The sequence below is a fragment of the Electrona antarctica genome, assembly GCF_951216825.1.
Source record: "Electrona antarctica genome assembly, chromosome: 1".
Lineage (NCBI taxonomy): Eukaryota > Metazoa > Chordata > Actinopteri > Myctophiformes > Myctophidae > Electrona > Electrona antarctica.
In genome coordinates, this window is record NC_136806.1 from 31,851,063 (window position 1) to 31,871,104 (window position 20,042).

The following is a 20,042-nucleotide window of genomic DNA, read 5'->3' on the forward strand; positions in this document are numbered from 1 at the left end:
ATGGCTTAGGGTCGACGACAGAGTACAGCATCTTGCAATGGGTCTAGTCCACAAGATTCGATACACCACCAAGATACCCATGTACCTGTCTAAATACTTCCTTAATGTTAACGAAGTCCACACCCACAACACCAGAGGGAGTGCAACAAACCATGTACAACCCAGATTTGGCACAAACAAGGGACTAAATTCTTTTCGCTCCTATGCCACCAAAATGTGGAACGCCCTACCAACAGTCATTAAGACATGCAACTCCCTTGACTCCTTCAAAACCACTCTCAAAGGGCACCTACGGACGGCTGCAATTCGAAACTGGCCCCCGTAAAATCGGACCCCCCCCCCCCCCCACCCCTTTTTCCCTTCACTGTATATGTTTCTTTTCCCTTTTTACCTCCTTTATGATGAATTCCTGTTCTGTTCTTTGGCTATATAGAAGTGTCTATTTGTACGTCTCTAAATGTTTGGATGAATTGAACAAGGTGGACCCTCTTGTAAACAAGTGTAATGCTTTATTAGGTCGTCCACTCACAGTTAACAGTCTTTGTATTGAGTTGTGCTTGAAATGTACTGCAATTCTGCAAACTGTTAATAAATATTTCAAATTAATCAATCAATCAAACCTCAGTGTTTGTCAACATTTTCACCCTCTAAAATATACATAATTTGAACTGGGGACCCCTCAAAATCATCATATTAGAACTGGGGACCCCTCAAAATCATCATATTAGAACTATCATCATATTTGAACTGGGGACCCCCCGAAATCATCATATTTGAACTGGGGACCCCTCACTCTGACACACACTTGGAATTGTAGGAATTGTTCGACCGATGTATATTGTGAAAATAGCCTGAAAATAGCCTATCTACAAGTTTGCTCGCCTCTATTGTTTATAGGAAAGTATCGTTTGTTCATTACTTTTGATCGACCCACAGGTTGAGTACCACTGCCCTAGTGTAGCTAGCTATTGTCTAAAGAAAGCGAGAGTTTTCTGGACATTCTCTCTGCCTGGTTGGCCGGGGACTGGAACTGTGTTTTTAGCTCCCTGCTACCGCTTCTTGTTTGGAGAAGTGGGCTGTGCTCACAGCGTAGCCCACCCCAGCAAGGAGCCTCAACCGCCGCTTTCCTCCCCTTGCTCGGGCCATGAATGGGGCTTTCATTGCCCAGTGGCCAGAGTGACAGAGTTGATTTACCACCGCTGATCACAAATGTAATAGCAGCCTTGTTTGAAGTAGGTGCTCTTCACTCCCTGCTAGTCCAGCCTCTCAGGACCCCAGCCCTTATTTTGCCCACTGGCCTGGGTTACAACCCTTTTGAGAAGACCCCCCCCCCACACACACACAAAAGGTCAATGGAGCTGTTAACGCGTCCCTGGAAATTTTGTGTGTTCTTTCTTTGGGGCTGCAGGGCAAGGCGACGCACTCAGTCAGGGGACCACAAGTCATTCTGACTGGCTGACAACACAAACACAGCCATGCAGAAATGAGGAGGACGCTGTATTTCTTTCTGAGCCAACGGTGGAATGTTCCCCCTGAACACAAACTCTTGTAGCTACTGTAGCAACCACCGCAGATGACATTCAGTAATGTCATCCACAGGGCTTTCTTTGTAGGTGTGTGAAGGCTGCAGGTTTAAAATGATGCACGGTACCGTGTGTGTGTGTGTGTGTGTGTGTGTGTGTGTGTGTGTGTGTGTGTGTGTGTGTGTGTGTGTGTGTGTGTGTGTGTGTGTGTGTGTGTGTGTGTGTGTGTGTGTGTGTGTGTGTGTGTGTGTGTGTGTGTGTGTGTGTGTGTGTGTGTGTGTGTGTGTGTGTGTGTGTGTGTGTGTGCGCGCACACACTGTGTTTACATATATAATCATTTTATATGCGTGTGAATAAACATTTATATTTTCATATCAAACTCTGTAAACGTCGTCTTGTCAGTCAGCAGGCCAAAGGACGGATAATTAATTTTGTTATCTCGTCACCCCTTGGTAAAAAATAAAGAAGGGCTTGGAGACAGACAAGCACGTTTGTGTTGGCTCGGTATTCATGTATACCGTTTCGTTGTCTGCATGCTTGTACGTTGTTGGGCTTCTCTTTTGAGATGCGCCGGAGAGCCTAATCCTGGGCTGAACACTGTAATTGACTGCGGTGCAGTCTGACAAGCCAGGCAAATTACAGGTCTACAGTGTCTGTATCTATAACACCTTAAGGTGCTGCTCTGCAGCAATATGACACTGGAGGAGAAACCTGGCTGGCCACTTTCGCACCCGCTGCCCCCCGACTTCTGAAGCGTAATTTATATGCTCCGTTGTTGTCTGAGTTGTCGGGTGTTAAGGGGCACTGAAAATAGACGATGTTACAAGTGCACAACGTATCGCATCGTGACTCGTTGTGACCTGGTAGATCTGATATATTCGACGTGCAACAGAGTATATATGAAGCAGTAGGTGATGCCCCTTGCTACGCGGCATGCCCCTACTACGGTTTTTCGGAGCGCAAATTGGTGGTGCTGGTGCTCTAGCTCAGGGGTTCTAAACCTGGGGGTCGCGACCCCTCGGGGGGGGGGGGGGGGGGTTCCAAAATGATTTTGGAGGTCCCCAAATTATTTATTTTTTAAAAAGCAAAAAAACTTTTTTTTCCGGGGGTCCCCAACCCAAAACGTTAAGAACCTGCTCTAGCTTGGAGTGAGACTTCACTTGTCAGCGTGCTGCTTTAATTGAGGGGCTCATTTGAGGTCAAATTGAGTATGTGGGATTCGTTGGCCTGCGTCTGCTGTTGTATGTAGGACTATACAGTGCATTTGGGTTTCTTCTCCCAGCCATTCTCAAACCTTTACATTCCAAGAACCCCCAAATCCATCTATTTGTCCCTGGACCCCCATCTGAAAATATTGTGTGCCATGAGCCCCCATAAGAGAAGATTTGTGTTACAAATGTTCAGAACCATTCCAGATATTTGCAAATGTTTTGAAAATAGCAGATCGTTGTGAGCTTGCAGATCTGCAATTATCAAATCTCTCTCTCTCTGTATAAAATAGGGTTCAAGCGGTTATACTTTTCCTCATTTTGCTGGGGACCCCATGGGGACCCCCCTGGAAGGACCCCCGGGCATCCCCGTACCCCACTTTGAGAACCAGTGTCCTATCCCACACTTTACCCTCAACTGGTATGCCACGGATAATTTTGCAAGTACCTCGCTTTTACAGCAAAACTTGCAGAGCATTCCACAGAGCTGAAACTTTTTTTTCCCTTTTTTTTTTTCTTTTTCCTAAAGAAATCTGTTGTCTGGACATTCTGGCAAATGTAAATGGTTCCAGACATTTTCTGTACACGTTGTGCCGGTAGCAGATAATGGGGTTTATTTGAAGTGACTCTGTGGCAAATAAAACATGATTGGTAACGCTAGACTGAGTGCATTTACTGCGTAGGTGAACAGAAGCATGTGCTGGTGATACGGCCAAGTGAGGTCGCCGAGAGGCCAGCTGACGTAATGGCAGACAAGAAACTTTAGGTGAAGTCAGGAAGGCTGGAGCAGTGCTTCTCAAAACATTTTCACGTCAAGGAATTGATATGTATTTGGCCGTGCGGACCCCCAACTGAAAACCAGAAGGTTTGTGGCAAAATTATGAAAATAGTTTTTGAATTATTCACTGATCTGACAAACTACAGAGAGGGAGAGCAAACTATTGTTGAGAGAAAATAGACGGTTACATTAGTCAACGCTTCAAGAACTCAAAAGAAAACATTTAGAATTGACAATTGACAAAATAGTTTGGTTTGCACATACACGTGTGTGTGTGTGTGTGTGTGTGTGTGTGTGTGTGTGTGTGTGTGTGTGTGTGTGTGTGTGTGTGTGTGTGTGTGTGTGTGTGTGTGTGTGTGTGTGTGTGTGTGTGTGTGTGTGTGTGTGTGTGTGTGTGTGTGTGTGTGTGTGTGTGTGTGGCAAAAAAATACTATCTCATATGAAACTTAAACAAAGATTGATATTGCCCAGGCTATTTGCTGTGAAACTGCATATACAATTACAGACACACATACCGGTAGCTGCATATTAGAGCGGAGGCACCGCTCAAAAATATATATACTGGTGAATAGATACTTTTGGATTGGATAAAGTTCATACAATTAAATGTATGCACTCCCGTAATATTTATATTTTGTGGGTTCTATTTGATTTGTATACTGTTGAACTGGCTGAAGGAATGTCATCACTCTTTCACTGCAGCTGTAGATTCGTATTGGGAATTTCTCCGCTCGGATGAAATTTCCCATCGTCTGTGCACAGCTGCACTCGATCAAGAACCGCCGTGATATATTGGGACGGCTAGCTTAGAATAGCCCTGGATGGTTGGGAGGATAAGTGGAAGCGCACGCACACGGCACGGCCAGGTGTGGTCAGGTGTGCCTCGCACACGGCACGGCCAGGTGTGGTCAGGTGTGCCTCGCGACTTAATCCATTTAGGCCTGACGTCGAAATAAAAAAAACGTTCGCTCTGAAAGAATATATTCCTATTCAAAGATTTGTACCGCATTTTTACGATTTTTCAAAAATAGCAGACCTACAAGCTCATAGCGCGCCACTCGGTGGCGCGCTATGATAGCTAATATGATAGCTAATACTTTAGCTATTTTTCAATAGCTAAAGTATAACATAATGCTTGAAACACCAACAGGGGTTCCCGCCCAAAATGGGTTAATCTCATGTCAGAACTATCTTCGTTCGGAGCAGAAGTGCATCCCAAGCGCAGCAAAATCTGGTTTCATTGGCTGTTTAACCCATTTAGACCTGAGGACGCATCTGTGTCGCCTTGGCTTTTAACCACTTTAACCATTATTCTAAACTTTAGCTGTTGAAAAATAGCAGATCTACAAGCTCATAGCGTGGCACCGAGTGCTGAACTTGTAGATCTGCTATTCTTTTTTTAAATTGTGAAAATGTGTGCAATTCTTTTGAATATATATTCTTTCACAGCAAACGTTTTTAACTCAAATCATTGCTTCTGGGATGGGGGGGCTGGAACAACACGTTTTTGGGGTCCTTCACATGACATAGTTTGAGAACCACTGATATAGAAAAACCTAGGTTTTTCAGAAAACCCGAGTCGACCTCGGGTCTTAATGGTTTAATAAAACACTCATCATCTGCCCTGGAGCTCCGCGATGTTTCGCATAAATCACCTGTCTGATGGATGCATTCCCCTGCGAGACCTCTCCTCCTGTCTGCTGCAGGTGGTTTTTGATAAGACTATTAGATTGCACACCAATCCCAGCAGAGCTGAGAGGGGGCCGCCACTGTCTGTGTTCAGTTAAGACCACAACAGGTCCAACTGGAAAAGACTCGGCGAAGCCGTTTGAAATTTCGTCACGTAAGGCACGTTGGGGCAAGTGATGTTTCCATCCATGTGTCATTGTCTACGGTAGAAACCCAAGTTGATTCGTAAGTAATTGTTTTTCAGCGTCTCGTCACTCGTCAGGCAGTGTTACAGGGACAAAGATTGACCCGAAAATCTAGCTGCCAATGTAAAAGAATAATAATAATAATAATAATACTTGTTTCACTTGCAAAAGCTGCCTGTTAGTTGAAAGAGTGGCTTGGTTGGAATGTGTGTCGAAAATGTTTGATGAACCCCATTTGTCAACGGTGAAATGCAACGTGCTACTATTCTTAATTATGGACATAATCAAACGAGGAGTGTGACGTGTCGCTGTCAAATATGACGTTATGTTATTTTCCAAAATTATGAAAGTAGTAAAGCCTTAAGAAATGACTGCTGTAGAAACATTGGAGTTGAATCTCGTCCACCAGCGCTTGTGTTTAGGGAAGGAGGTTGGCGCTCTTTGTGTTTTGGAGCTGGGACCTCTGCAGCTGTCGAGCAGACGTTCGCTGAGCGCCGAGGGCCCGAGGAGAGAGATGGGAACAAGGCTTGGGTTTCTGTTTTCTTTTTGGATCTCGTGACTTAAAGACGGTGTCTCTCAAAGAACGTGGCGGCGGGCGAGGTTGAGGCACTGCCGGTTCCTTAAAAAAGCCCTGCTCCATCAGCCAGTGAACCTGTAGTAAAACGCCCTCAGTCCAGTTGCTATGCATGCACACATGCGCACACGCACACCCATGCTTCGTTTTGTCATCTAGAAATTAATCTAGAAGGCTAACAGTCCCTCTTTGTGCACTGGTGCTCTGTCTCTCATGGCTGGTGTCCAGTTCCATAACGAGCAGCAGCTGGCTCAGAGGCCTGCATCCCTCGGCCTGATGAATGTGTCATTTGTTGCTTGTTTAGCAAGTCACTTTATACAGCCTATTCGGCCATTCATGCATTCACATAACACAACACACAGATATGCGCATGCTCACAAAGCTGAGCAAAAGTTCTTCCATTCCACTTATTCTGCCCTTGTAGTTGTGCATCCTGTGTAAAAAAAGGTTAAAGATTTTGCTGTGCGAGTGTTGGGTTTTCAGTTAGAGAGTGCATCATTCAGAAGAACCTTCTTGGTTAGTAAGACTTATTTATGTGTAGTCCCCTCAGCTATAGAACGATACTCCTGGTTGCCTTTGCCCCACAGCTGTTGCAGGGATTTCGCTGCACTCCCTCCCACTACAATGGGAGCAATAATGCAAAGGCTGCACGACTGAGATCCAAGCCTTATGAAGTGATGCCTGCGATGACTCAAGTGGAAATTGTAGGTCATCTCCATCCATTCACTATAATTGAAAGAAGTAGTCCTTTTCCCGGCTTATTCAGATTGGACGCTCTAATTCCTTATGCAGTTCTTGCTTTTGACTTTCTCCTGGCCCCATGAATTGATTGATTCAAAAACTTTATTCTTTCTCTTTTTAAAAAAAAAATCTCCCCCCTCAACCATACTCTTCATTTTGTGATGGCTCCAGTCAAATCTGTCTCCCTTCTGCCTCCTAGATTTCCTAGTCACTGTCTTCATAATTGGCATGTCAGCAGCTGTGGAATTCAGAAGAAAGCGTGATCATAAAAGTACACTCCCCCCCCCCCCCCCCCCCCCCACACACACACACACACACACAAACACCGTATTCTTAACAGTGTTAGTGCTCTGTGATGTCCATGCTGCTTTTCAGACTCCCCCCTGAGCATCAGACAAATCTAAATTGACAAACTTTGAAAAGTGAAATGTCATGCTGTGTCAAAGTCACTTGCTGCTGGGCGAATATGGCTGTTCTTCCAAAGTTGTTATGCACCCTTTCCCCCCGTCTTAGTGGCCTCTTCCCCCCCCCCCCCCCCTGTGCATGTATTTCCTGTCCCAGCTGGAACTATTCCAGAATTCCCAAGGAAGGTCTGGGAACAGTCAGCGAGGAAGAGTCTCTGATGGAATACTGTACTTTATTATTATTAGTATTATTTTTATGCCTTCACTTTTATGTTTTTACTTGGGCAATTTATAAGTGCTTCCTCATAGCTCTTTTCCCATAGCAGCATAATCTGAGAACAGAGCGAGCTCTGACTGGCATCATATTACATTAGTCACAGCCTTCACAAAGTATTGATCCCAGCGTCCAAGAGGTACCAAAAGGTTTTGGAATATACATAGACGTGTGATTAGTCTATCTTGTACTTTGCTGACTTGCACAAAACTCAACATTAGTAGTGTTCCATTCCCGTTTTTGCCCATCTGAAGACATTTAGACCTGAGGACGCTTCTGTATCACCTTTATAGCTTTTAACCACTTTAATCATTATTTTAAAATTTTAGCTGTTGAAACATTGCATGTCTACAAGCTCATCGTGTGGCACACTACGAGCTTGTAGATCTGCTATTTATTTTAATCGTGAAAACTCAGGCAAATCTTTGAATATATATATATATATTATTTCACAGCAAACGTTTTTTAACTGCTTCTGGGGGGGGGGGGGCCTGGAACAACATATTTTGATGAGGGTCGGCGGCCAAATAATTTTTTTTGGGGGTCCTTGACATGAAATTGTTTGAGCACCACTGACAGAAAACAGTCATGATTTAGAATACTTTTTTAAAACCTGGTCTCGGGTCTAAATGGGCTTAATTACTTTCAATTTCCACAGTGCGTGTCTTATCCCTGTGTCTAATTCCCATGATGTCAGTGTCTTATCCCTGTGTCTAATTCCCATGATGTCAGCGCCTCCTCTAGTTTCACTGCACCTGGAGGTGGGTCTGGGAGCAGGAGGGGAAGTGGAAAACCAACACTGCAGCTCTAACCCATATTTAGACCTGAGGCCCATTCTTTAAAAAATGGCCTCTAAATCCTAACAGTTTTCTGAAAAACCTATGCTCAACCTTTGTCATGTCATGGACCCCCAGAATTATCTGTATTTGGCCTCATCTGAAAATATGTTGTTCCAGGGACCCCCCCAGAAGCAAAGATTTGAGTTAAAAACGTTCGCTCTGAAAGAATATATATTCAAAGACACATTTTCACGATTTAAAAAAGAATAGCAGATCTACAAGCTCGTAGCGCGGCACTATGAGCTTGTAGATCTGCTATTTTTCAATGGCTAAAGTATAACATAATGCTTAAAACACCAAAAAGCATTCCCATCCTGAAGGGGTTAAACAAATTAACATTAATCCACAACAACAACAAAAAAGAAAAAGACTTAATGGCACCAGGGACACAATACACAACGTAGGCATACAGCACAACACAATGTAATACATCAAAGTAGTAATAGTCTTCTAGGATCATAAGTAGACTGAAAACCTAACATCCATCCAACAGTAGAATATCCGTACAATGAAACTATTGTCAGACTATTGTCTTGTTGCGCTTGTTGGGAATAGACCTTGTTGGCAATAGACCTTGTTGGGAATAGACCTTGTTGGGAATAGACCTTGTTGGGATTAGACCTTGTTGGGAATAGACCTTGTTGGGAATAGACCTTGTTGGGAATAGACCTTGTTGGGATTAGACCTTGTTGAGAATAGACCTTGTTGGGAATAGACCTTGTTGGGAATAGACCTTGTTGGGAATAGACCTTGTTGGGAACGGACCTTGTTGGGAACGGACCTTGTTGGGAACGGACCTTGTTGGGAATAGACCTTGTTGGGAAAATAGACCTTGTTGGGAAAATAGACCTTGTTGGGAAAATAGACCTTGTTGGGAAAATAGACCTTGTTGGGAAAATAGACCTGGTTGGGAATGGACCTTGTTGGGAACAGACCTTTTTGGGAACAGACCTTGTTGGGAATATACCTTGTTGGGATTAGACCTTGTTGGGAACAGACCTTGTTGGGAATAGACCTTGTTGGGAATAGACCTCTGAATGAAAACAGCCGATCCTCCGCGCAACACCATTCTCCACTGCTTCAGCCGTGAGTCCCCGCTTCCTCCTTCTCTCCTCTCTCCCTCCACACTGCGCCTCCATTCATAAAAACGTAACGACGCTCCGTGCGTCGCTTGCCGTGAGTGTGCAAGTGTTTCTCAGTGGTTGAGACAACAGAGAGGTGTGTGTATGGGTGTGCGTGTGAAGTTTAACTGACCGGTTCAAGATTGCTGTTAGAAATTATGGTGGCTCCAAACGGATCGCCACAAAGTATACACTATAGAATGCTATGTCTACATAATATAATCTACATTACATATTTTAGCCTTGCATATCATATGCCTGCAAGGTCGTCGAGGCTAGGGCAAGTGCTACGGCAAGGTCTGTCTCACAAGGATGAATTAAAACTTCAGTGTTTTAAATTCTCTCATGGTTTGAACATATTGACTCTGTGAATCTGTTTCCTGCGCTTTACCTCGATAATGCACTATTAAATACAGAATCAAAGCCATTCTTAGTGATGATTGAACGACCATGTGCATTGCAACGTCTTAGTGGTGATTGAACGACCATGTGCATTGCAACGTCTTAGTGGTGATTGAACGACCATGTGCATTGCAACGTCTTAGTGGTGATTGAACGACCATGTGCATTGCAACGTCTTAGTGGTGATTGAACGACCATGTGCATTGCAACGTCTTAGTGGTGATTGAACGACCATGTGCATTGCAACGTCTTAGTGGTGATTTAACGACCATGTGCATTGCAAAGTCTTAGTGGTGATTGAACGACCATGTGCATTGCAAAGTCTTAGTGGTGATTGAACGACCATGTGCATTGCAACGTCTTAGTGGTGATTGAACGACCATGTGCATTGCAACGTCTTAGTGGTGATTGAACGACCATGTGCATTGCAAAGTCTTAGTGGTGATTGAACGACCATGTGCATTGCAAAGTCTTAGTGGTGATTGAACGACCATGTGCATTGCAACGTCTTAGTGGTGATTGAACGACCATGTGCATTGCAACGTCTTAGTGGTGATTGAACGACCATGTGCATTGCAACGTCTTAGTGGTGATTGAACGACCATGTGCATTTCCAAGACAGTGTCACGGCTACTAGGAATGAACCATTTAATTAGATATGCAACTGGAATGATTTTACACAACACCGCAATTACGCCTGCGGCAAGGCATTTCATTTCGGCATTGCGATCATTTGTAAAAAGAAATTAAAAAAAACATTGTGCAAGATATGAATACCATTATATAACCCATTCAGAACGGGAACCCCTTTTGGTGTTTTAAGCATTATGTTATATACTTTAGCTATTGAAAAATAGCAGATCTACACGCTCATAGCTCGCCACCGAGTGGCGCGCTACGAGCTTGTAGGTCTGCTATTTTTGAAAAGTCGTGAAAATGTGCCTTACATCTTTGAATATAGAGTGAACATTTTAACTCAAATCTTTGCTTCTGGTGAGGTCCCTGGAACAACATATTTTCAGATGGGGGGGCAGAGGCATATTACATATAATTTTTGGGGTCCTTGACATGAAATATTGAGCACCACTGATACAGAAACATAAGGTATTTCAGAAAACTGTCAGGATTTAGAAGGCATTTTTTTAAATTTCGACGTCAGGCCTAAATGGGATAATTTCCGTGTTCTTAATATAACCCTTTGTGTGATTGTGGGTTTTTTGGACATATTCGTGGCACGTATTGTGGGCGGGGGTTGGACTGAGTAGTAGAGATCTGATGTGCTCCATTGATCTTGTGAGACAGACATGAAACCACTGCACCTGTTTCTCCCTGTCTGTTATCTAAGCTGTCAGAACCTGCCTGGAATCTCACAGGTTGTATTTTTACCCGTCAAGACCTGAGTCCCGTTCTACAAATGCCTTTTAATACCAGTCAGTTTTCAGAATAAAAAAATGCATAAATAAATAAACATATTTTGTTATATCAGTGGTGCTCTTTTTTCATGTCAAGGACCCCCAAAATGTGGCTGTGGACCCCCACCTCAAAATATTCAGTTCCAGGGACCCACGGAAGCAAAGATTTGAGTTTAAATAAAATAATATACCGGTATTCAAAGATTTGCACAAACTTTCAACATTTTTCCCAAAATAGCAGATCTACATGTGTTGACGTGCCGTGAGGTTCTGAAAATGTTTTAATAGAAACACGGATGCTTTGCCGGTTGTAAAGGGTTAAGGAACCACACAATAGATTGGGGGATGTTTCTCATTTCCCTGCAGGTGTGGTGGTTCCCATATTCCCTCGCATTGGAATACCATTTCACAGCCGCCTTCTTTTTTCTTTTACCGACACAATATAAGTTGAACGGAGAGAACTGCGCCTTAAGGCATAGTGACGATGTGTGATTCATAGTCTGCGGAGCCAAACGGTGTTATATAATTCATGCAATCATAATCCATTTAGACCTGAGAACTGATTCTACAAAATGTCTTCTGGAAAAACCAATGTTTCTATATCAGTGGTTCTCAAACTATTTCATGTCAAGGACCCCCAGAATTATATGTAATTGGCCGTGGACCCCATCTCAAAATATGTTACAGAAGCAAATATTGTCCCAGAAGCAAATATTTGAGTTAAAAACATTCACTGTGAAAGAGTATATATTCAAAGATTTGCAGACACTTTTGCTATTTTCCAACAGATGAAGTTTGAAATGATGGTTAAAGTGGTTAAAAGCTATAAGGTGACACAGACACGTCCTCAGGTCTAAATGGGTTAAGGTTTCTCTCAAAGATGGATGTTTTTATGCTGTGATTCATGTGCCCACAGTACGTTTCACTGCCAACGGTTGAGTCCAAGGGGTGTCTTGATGTGCCCACAGTACGTTTCACTGCCAACGGTTGAGTCCAAGGGGTGTCTTGATGTGCCCACAGTACGTTTCACTGCCAACGGTTGAGTCCAAGGGGTGTCTTGATGTGCCCACAGTACGTTTCACTGCCAACGGTTGAGTCCAAGGGGTGTCTTGATGTGCCCACAGTACGTTTCACTGCCAACGGTTGAGTCCAAGGGGTGTCTTGATGTGCCCACAGTACGTTTCACTGCCAACGGTTGAGTCCAAGGGGTGTCTTGATGTGCCCACAGTACGTTTCACTGCCAACGGTTGAGTCCAAGGGGTGTCTTGATGTGCCCACAGTACGTTTCACTGCCAACGGTTGAGTCCAAAGGGTGTCTTGATGTGCCCACAGTACGTTTCACTGCCAACGGTTGAGTCCAAAGGGTGTCTTGATGTGCCCACAGTACGTTTCACTGCCAACGGTTGAGTCCAAGGGGTGTCTTGATGTGCCCACAGTACGTTTCACTGCCAACGGTTGAGTCCAAGGGGTGTCTTGATGTGCCCACAGTACGTTTCACTGCCAACGGTTGAGTCCAAGGGGTGTCTTGATGTGCCCACAGTACGTTTCACTTCCAACGGTTGAGTCCAAGGGGTGTCTTGATGTGCCCACAGTACGTTTCACTGCCAACGGTTGAGTCCAAGGGGTGTCTTGATGTCGAATGCATGTCGACTACTTTTAGGCTTTGGCGATGTGAACACAGACCATAATTATTCTTTCCTGGAAAACAGGTTTTAACCCATTCAAATCCTTCATCATTCAAATCCAAATAATTTTTAACTCCAATCTTTGCTTCTGGGGGTCCATGGAACAAAATATTTTGAGATGGGGGTCGGCGGCCAAATACATATCATCTTTAGGGGTCCTTGACATGAAAACTTTAAGCAAAATTGATATAAGTTTTATAGAAAACTGTCAGGATTTCGGCCTCAGGTCTTCACAGGTTAAAGTGTGAGATGAGATAAGATGAGATAAGAAAGCACGGTAACGACAAATTTTCCCACAGCTGGACACCTGTTAGCCATTGAGAAATATGTCAATAACATCACGGGAGTCTTGCATGGACTTCCTCCTCGTTTTTTTTAATCTTTCCTGAGCCTGAGAGCCATGGGAACTTGAAGTAAAAGTATGCAAAAACACTCCCCGTGCCCTGGGGTCCACACAGCCCATGCAAACCATGAGCAAATTGTGTCAGCATGGAGAAAGGCCCCTTTCTCTGCCTATTAGTGGAAAAGAGGCCATTAAGATGGCCATTTCTCCTCTGCCTGGGAGAGGAATCCAACATTAACGATTTAAGACCCATGGAGGTATTACTATCCCCCCCCCCCCCCCCCCCCCAACACACACACACCAAACAATATTTATAAAGGTCTACGCTGGGAGCAAGTAGTCTCATAACGAGTGAGGCATTTGAGAGATCTTTTTACAGGCCATTGATGTGCTTACAAGCATGGAAGTCATGGCTCCCCTGTTCCCACTTCGGCTTGATTGGTGCGCTCTGCAGCGCTGCCTGTGTTCCGTAACCCATTCAGGCCTGACGTCGAAATATAAAAAAAAAAGTTTTCTAAATCATGACAATTTTCGGAAAGATTTGAGGCACATTTTAACGATTTTTCAAAAATAGCAGATCTACAAGCTCATAGCGCGCCACCGAGTGGCGCGCTATGAGCTTGTAGATCTGCTATTTTTCAATAGCTAAATTATAACAATGTTTAAAACACCAAAAGGGGTTCCCGCCCAAAATGGGTTAATGGTTAATGTGGTTAAACGCTAACGTGACATGGATGCGTTCCAGGTCTCAATGGATTAACCCATTCAGGCCTGACGTCGAAATATAAAAAAAATGTTTTCTAAATCATGACAATTTTCGGAAAGATTTGAGGCACATTTTAACGATTTTTCAAAAATAGCAGACCTACGAGTGGCACGCTATGAGCTTGTAGATCTGCTATTTTTCAATAGCTAAATTATAACAATGTATAACACCAAAAGGGGTTCCCGCTCAAAATGGGTTAAAGACCTAGTGAAATAAAAAATACGTTTTTCACACTTTTAGACCATATCCGTGGTCATCATATGGGCATACTTCTAACAATGGATGCCAAAAAAATAGAAATTTTACATTTGTGTGTACTTTTATATCATAAAGAGAAAATATGAATTACTTCCTTTGAACGAAAACGTGCTGCGTGATGACGTGTAGAGGCTCACATGAATATAAATGAATCTTGATTAAATTCACCTTTGATTCCCATTGCTGTGTCGTCCTCCAAACACAGGTGGTTTTGATTACAGAAATCCTCCATTTTTAATCCCATTCAAGATGACATCCAGACAGTGTATTACTCAGCAGCTTCAGCAGCAGGCTAAAATATGTATCTGAAAACATTATAGGGTAGAATAATCCATGAGCTTTGCTGCCCGTCTCTCTGTGACTTTGTTTACAGACAGATCTGCATGTGCGTGCATGCGGAGCTACGTACCATAGCCTGGAGGGACGCAACGTTTTGATTGGTTCAAGATCACACAGCACCGAGTGCCGCGCTACGAGCTTGTAGATCTGCCAATTTAGAAAAATCGTAAAAATGTGTGCAAATCTTTGAATACATACTCTTTCACAGAACATTTTCAACTCAAATCTTTGCTTCTGGGGGGTCCCTGAACATATTTTCAGATGGGGGTCGGCGGCCAAATGCAAATGCATTTCGGGGGTCCTTGACATGAAATAGTTTAAGAACCACTGATATAGAAACGTGTTTTTTTCTGAAAACTGTCATGATTTAGAAGACATTTGTAGAATCAGTTCTCAGGTCTAAATTGGTTACAGTATTATTCCCATTCTAAGGCGTTGTAGAGGGAACAACTGTCTCTCCTTAATGATTATGTTGAAAAATGTTCGCAAATAAAAAGAAGCTGAAATAGCAGATCTACAACATTGCATTGTAAGCTTGTAGACCAGCTATTTCCAAAAAAAAATTCAAGTATAAAAATTATTGTATATTCCAGTTATTCGTCATATCTACCCTGTGCATTTTTTAATAACCAGGCAAACGGAAATGTATTCTTTACTCCAAAATGTCCAATTTTGTTTGTCAAGTTCCAATGCCAAAAACACAATTAAATCGTCAATCGCATCATTATTAGCGTGACACTTAATCGTCAACTCGAATGTGCAATCGCGACGGACCTATAATGTAACCCCAGCCCCTAACACCTTTTTCTCTTCGCTCTTTTCCCCCCCAGGTTTCCGCAAGATCAGCCTGGACGACCTGCGCAAGGCCTACATCGTCAAGGACGTGCAGCAGTACATCCTGCACCGGCTGGACCAGGAGGAGGCACTGCGGCAGCACCTCACCAAGGAGACGGCCGAGATGCTCAACCAGCTGCACATTAAGAGCAGCGGCTGCTTCCTCTACCTGGAGCGTGTGCTGGACGGCGTGGTGGAGAGCTTCATCATGCTGCGCGAGATCCGTGACATCCCCGGCACGCTCAATGGCCTCTACCTGTGGCTCTGCCAGCGGCTGTTTGTCCGCAAGCAGTTCGCCAAGGTGCAGCCCATCCTCAACGTGATGCTGGCCGCCTGCCGGCCGCTCGGCGTCAAGGAGCTCTACCACGCTGTCTGGACCCGGAACATGGCGCTCACCGTGGAGGAGTTTCAGAAGAAGATGGACATCCTCTCCAAGCTGTTGGTGGACGGCCTCGGAAGCACAAAGATCCTCTTTCACTACAGCTTCGCGGAGTGGCTGCTGGACGTCAAGCACTGCACGCAGAAGTACCTATGCAACAGGGCGGAGGGCCACAGGATGCTGGCGATGAGTTACACTTGCCGGGCCAAGCAGCTCAAACCGCTGGAAGTGCAGGAATTTGCCCTGCATCTTGTCAACTCCAATTTGCAGATTGAGCCGTTTAATCTAGCTCTTTGGATGGTATGGAACGGAACCCCGGCCAAGGACTCTCTAAGCACCTCTATACCAAAAGAGCAGGAGGTGCTTCAGCTTCTGGTCAAAGCTGGCGCTCACGTGAACAATGAGGACGACCACGCGTCTTGTATCGTACAGCAGGCGTTGGAGAGGGAGGACTCCATTCGGACATTACTCGATAACGGGGCCTCCGTTAACCAGTGCGACTCTAATGGGAGAACCCTGTTGGCCAACGCTGCCTACAGTGGAAACCTCGACGTGGTAAACCTGCTCATCTCGAGGGGGGCAAACATGGAGCTTGAGGACAACCACGGACAGACGGCGCTCACTCTTGCGGCGAGGCAGGGCCACACCAAGGTGGTCAACTGCCTCATCGGCTGCGAGGCCGACATAAACCACACAGACCACGACGGCTGGACGGCCCTGCGCTCGGCGGCGTGGGGCGGACACTCGGAGGTGGTGTCGGCGCTGCTCTACGCCGGCGGCAAGGTGGACTGCGCCGACGCAGACAGCCGCACGGCCCTGCGGGCGGCGGCGTGGGGCGGCCACGAGGACATTGTGCTGAACCTGCTGCAGCACGGTGCTGAGGTCAACAAGGCGGACAACGAGGGGCGGACGGCGCTCATCGCGGCGGCCTACATGGGCCACCGGGAGATCGTGGAGCACCTCCTGGACCACGGCGCCGAGGTCAACCACGAGGACGTGGACGGGCGCACAGCCCTGTCGGTCGCCGCCCTCTGCGTGCCGGCCAGCAAGGGCCACGCGTCGGTGGTGAGCCTCCTGATCGACCGCGGTGCCGAGGTGGACCACTGCGACAAGGACTGCATGACGCCGCTGCTGGTGGCCGGCTACGAGGGCCACGTGGACGTGGTGGACCTGCTGCTGGAGGGCGGCGCCGACGTGGACCACACGGACAACAACGGCCGCACGCCTCTCCTGGCGGCCGCCTCCATGGGCCACGCCTCGGTGGTCAACACGCTGCTCTTCTGGGGCGCCGCCGTCGACAGCATCGACAGCGAGGGGAGGACCGTGCTGAGCATCGCCTCGGCCCAGGGCAACGTGGAGGTGGTGCGCACCCTGCTGGACAGGGGCCTGGACGAGAACCACAGGGACGACGCAGGCTGGACGCCGCTGCACATGGCCTCGTTCGAGGGCCACCGGCAGGTGTGCGACGCCCTCCTTGAGCAAGGAGCTCGCTGCTCCGAGGTGGACAACGACGGCAGGATACCTGTGATCTTGTCGGCGCAGGAGGGACATTACGACTGCGTTCACATTCTCCTGGAGAACAAGTCTTGCATCGACCAGAGGGGATACGACGGGAGGAATGCCATCCGGGTGGCCGCGTTGGAAGGCCACCGGGACATTGTGGAACTGTTACTAAGTCACGGGGCTGACATAGACCACAAAGACGCGGACGGGCGACCGACGCTCTACATATTGGCACTTGAAAACCAGCTGGCAATGGCGGAGTACTTCCTGGAAAACGGGGCGAACGTGGAGGCCAGCGACACAGAGGGCAGGACGGCCCTTCACGTGTCCTGCTGGCAGGGGCACGTCGAAATGGTCCGACTGCTGATAAACTACCACGCCGATGTCAACTCCTGTGACAATGAGAAGCGCTCGGCTCTCCAGTCCGCCGCCTGGCAAGGCCACACGAAAGTCGTCCAGTTCTTGATAGACAACGGCACGCGCGTGGACCACACGTGCAACCAGGGTGCGACGGCACTGGGCATAGCAGCTCAGGAGGGTCACATCGACGTCGTCCAGTTGCTCCTGGAGCAAGGCGCCGACCCCAACCACGCCGACCAGTTTGGGCGCACCGCGATGCGAGTGGCGGCGAAAGGTGGACACTCTACGATCATAAAACTCCTCGAGAAATACGGGGCCTCGACTCTGAATGGCTGTAACCCGTCCCCTGTTCACACCCTGGAGGAGAAAACGCCACTGTCCGTGACGGGCAAAATGCAGTCTCTGACCATCAAATCGAACAGCTCCGGCAGCACGGGAGCCGGAGACTTGCAGTCGTCCGGACGCGGTGGCCAGCCCAACGGACCAGTCCACGCTTTCAGCTCCCCGTCGGAGTCCCCCGACTCTACGGTGGACCGACACAAATCCTCCCTCTCCAACACTTCCCTCAAAAGCTCAAAGAACTCGTCGCTGCGGACCACCTCGTCCACGGCCACGGCACAGACCGTGCCCATAGACAGCTTCCACGGCATGACCTTCACGGAGCAGATCCAGCAGCACTCTCTTCCACGCAGCCGCAGCAGGCAGTCCATCGTGTCGCCCTCCTCCACCACCAAGTCCGTCGGCCAGCTGCCGCCGGCGTCTCCCTCTAGCGACTTTGACTGGACCCAGTTAAAGCCCAGTCTCAAGTCCACGAAGGGAAGCAAGGTCGGCAACGGGACGTCGTCGGGAGACAAGAAAAGGCTCAAGAACAACAGCGGATCGAGCCAGGGTCAAGTGTTGGAGTACGAAATGACCCAGTTCGACAAGAGGATCGCCCTCAACAAGGCGGTCGCGAACATCGCAGCGAAGGATCCTCACTGTAAAATCGTGATCGGCGGTTCGGCCACCCAGCAGGAGGGGGGGCCGGGCCACGAGCTCTTCATCCAGCAGCAGAGCTGCGCCGAGAAGAAGAGGAACGGTATCATGACCAACCCCAATTACCACCTGGGCAATCAGGTGTTCCTGGGAAGGGTCTCTGTGCCTCGGGCCGTCCAGAACCGAGGCCACCAGGACGTTCTCGAGAACTATCCCATCGGGGAGACGGAACTAAGCCTTAAACAAGCCCTTAAATTGCAGATTGAAGGATCAGACGCTGGGTTTAACTACAAAAAAGAGACTCCATTATAGCCGGTAATGATGCATAGACTTTCAAACTATTATGCTCTCATTGAAATGCATCCTACACTCAGTATTCGTCTCGACAGCCATGTTGTGATCGGCGCGACAACATAAAGCGATTCTTTCGCCTTTCTGTTCATTTACACTGATAAATATGCAGAGCTAAGGGATTCGACTTAGTCAAGAGAGAGCTGTCATCTATTGGATATCACCAGACTTGCGCATGATGGATGCATTTGGAGGAATGCCTCAATCTGGCCAAGAGAACAGTTTTTCAACCAAGCATTAATCTAAACCATTCCTATACCATTTCAGACGTCTTGAATGCCATTCGTCATGCAGACATTGGAGGGAATGTGCCAAAGTGACTATTTTCATCTGCATAGTAAAAGAAATAACTTCTTTTTCCACACGCCGGTGGGACACCTCAGATAGAAAAACAAAACAAACCCTAGGGAAGATTGTCAATTGCTGCATAATAAGGCTTAAAAGGAACTGATACTTTGATGTGCCTACATCTGTTACAGCCTTCTCATGCACACTATCATTTTTAATTTAATGTATTGATATTTAATGAAACAGTGTATGCACTTTGTAAAGAGAGAGAAAAACAAAAAACAGACATGCATTTGTACCGTTTGCTCCATACCACTCCCCCCCCCCCCCCCCATTCCCCACCCTTTGTTTTATTCAAAAGAAACCAATGCTTGTTTTTTTTTATTTTGCTATTTTTTTTAAAATATTACATGTGCTGTTTGTTTTGTTTTGCAGTCGTTTTTGTGTGTCCACACTGACAGCAATGCACCACTAGGTACATTGTCGCATTAAAGACCAGAAGACGTCAAGAAGGTGACTGACACCGTGCTATACGCACCGTTATGTAAACATGCGTTGCATTGATGATACTCTGCCTTTCTAGAGACTCCAAATTATCTGTGTCTAACCTTGATCAGTGTGCTAAACATAATGTTGTGTGTAATATGTTAGTAGCTATGGCAATTTACTGGTGTGTGTGTGTGTGTGTGTGTGTGTGTGTGTGTGTGTGTGTGTGTGTGTGTGTGTGTGTGTGTGTGTGTGTGTGTGTGTGTGTGTGTGTGTGTGTGTGTGTGTGTGTGTGTGTGTGTGTGTGTGTGTGTGTGTGCACAAC

The 20,042-nt window shown here is 46.5% G+C and overlaps 1 protein-coding gene across 2 annotated transcripts in view; it reads left to right on the plus strand.

Moving 5' to 3' along the window:
- The window catches only part of ankrd50 (ankyrin repeat domain 50), a 51,457-nt gene extending 31,731 nt beyond the window's left edge, over nucleotides 1-19,726 (plus strand). For both annotated transcript variants that reach the window (XM_079508212.1, XM_079508213.1), the window contains exon 4: nucleotides 15,372-19,726. In XM_079508212.1, coding sequence (XP_079364338.1) covers nucleotides 15,372-18,904 — 3,533 coding nt within the window. In that variant the 3' untranslated portion in view covers nucleotides 18,905-19,726. The remainder of the gene's footprint in view (nucleotides 1-15,371) is intronic.
- Nucleotides 19,727-20,042: the final 316 nt, after the last annotated feature.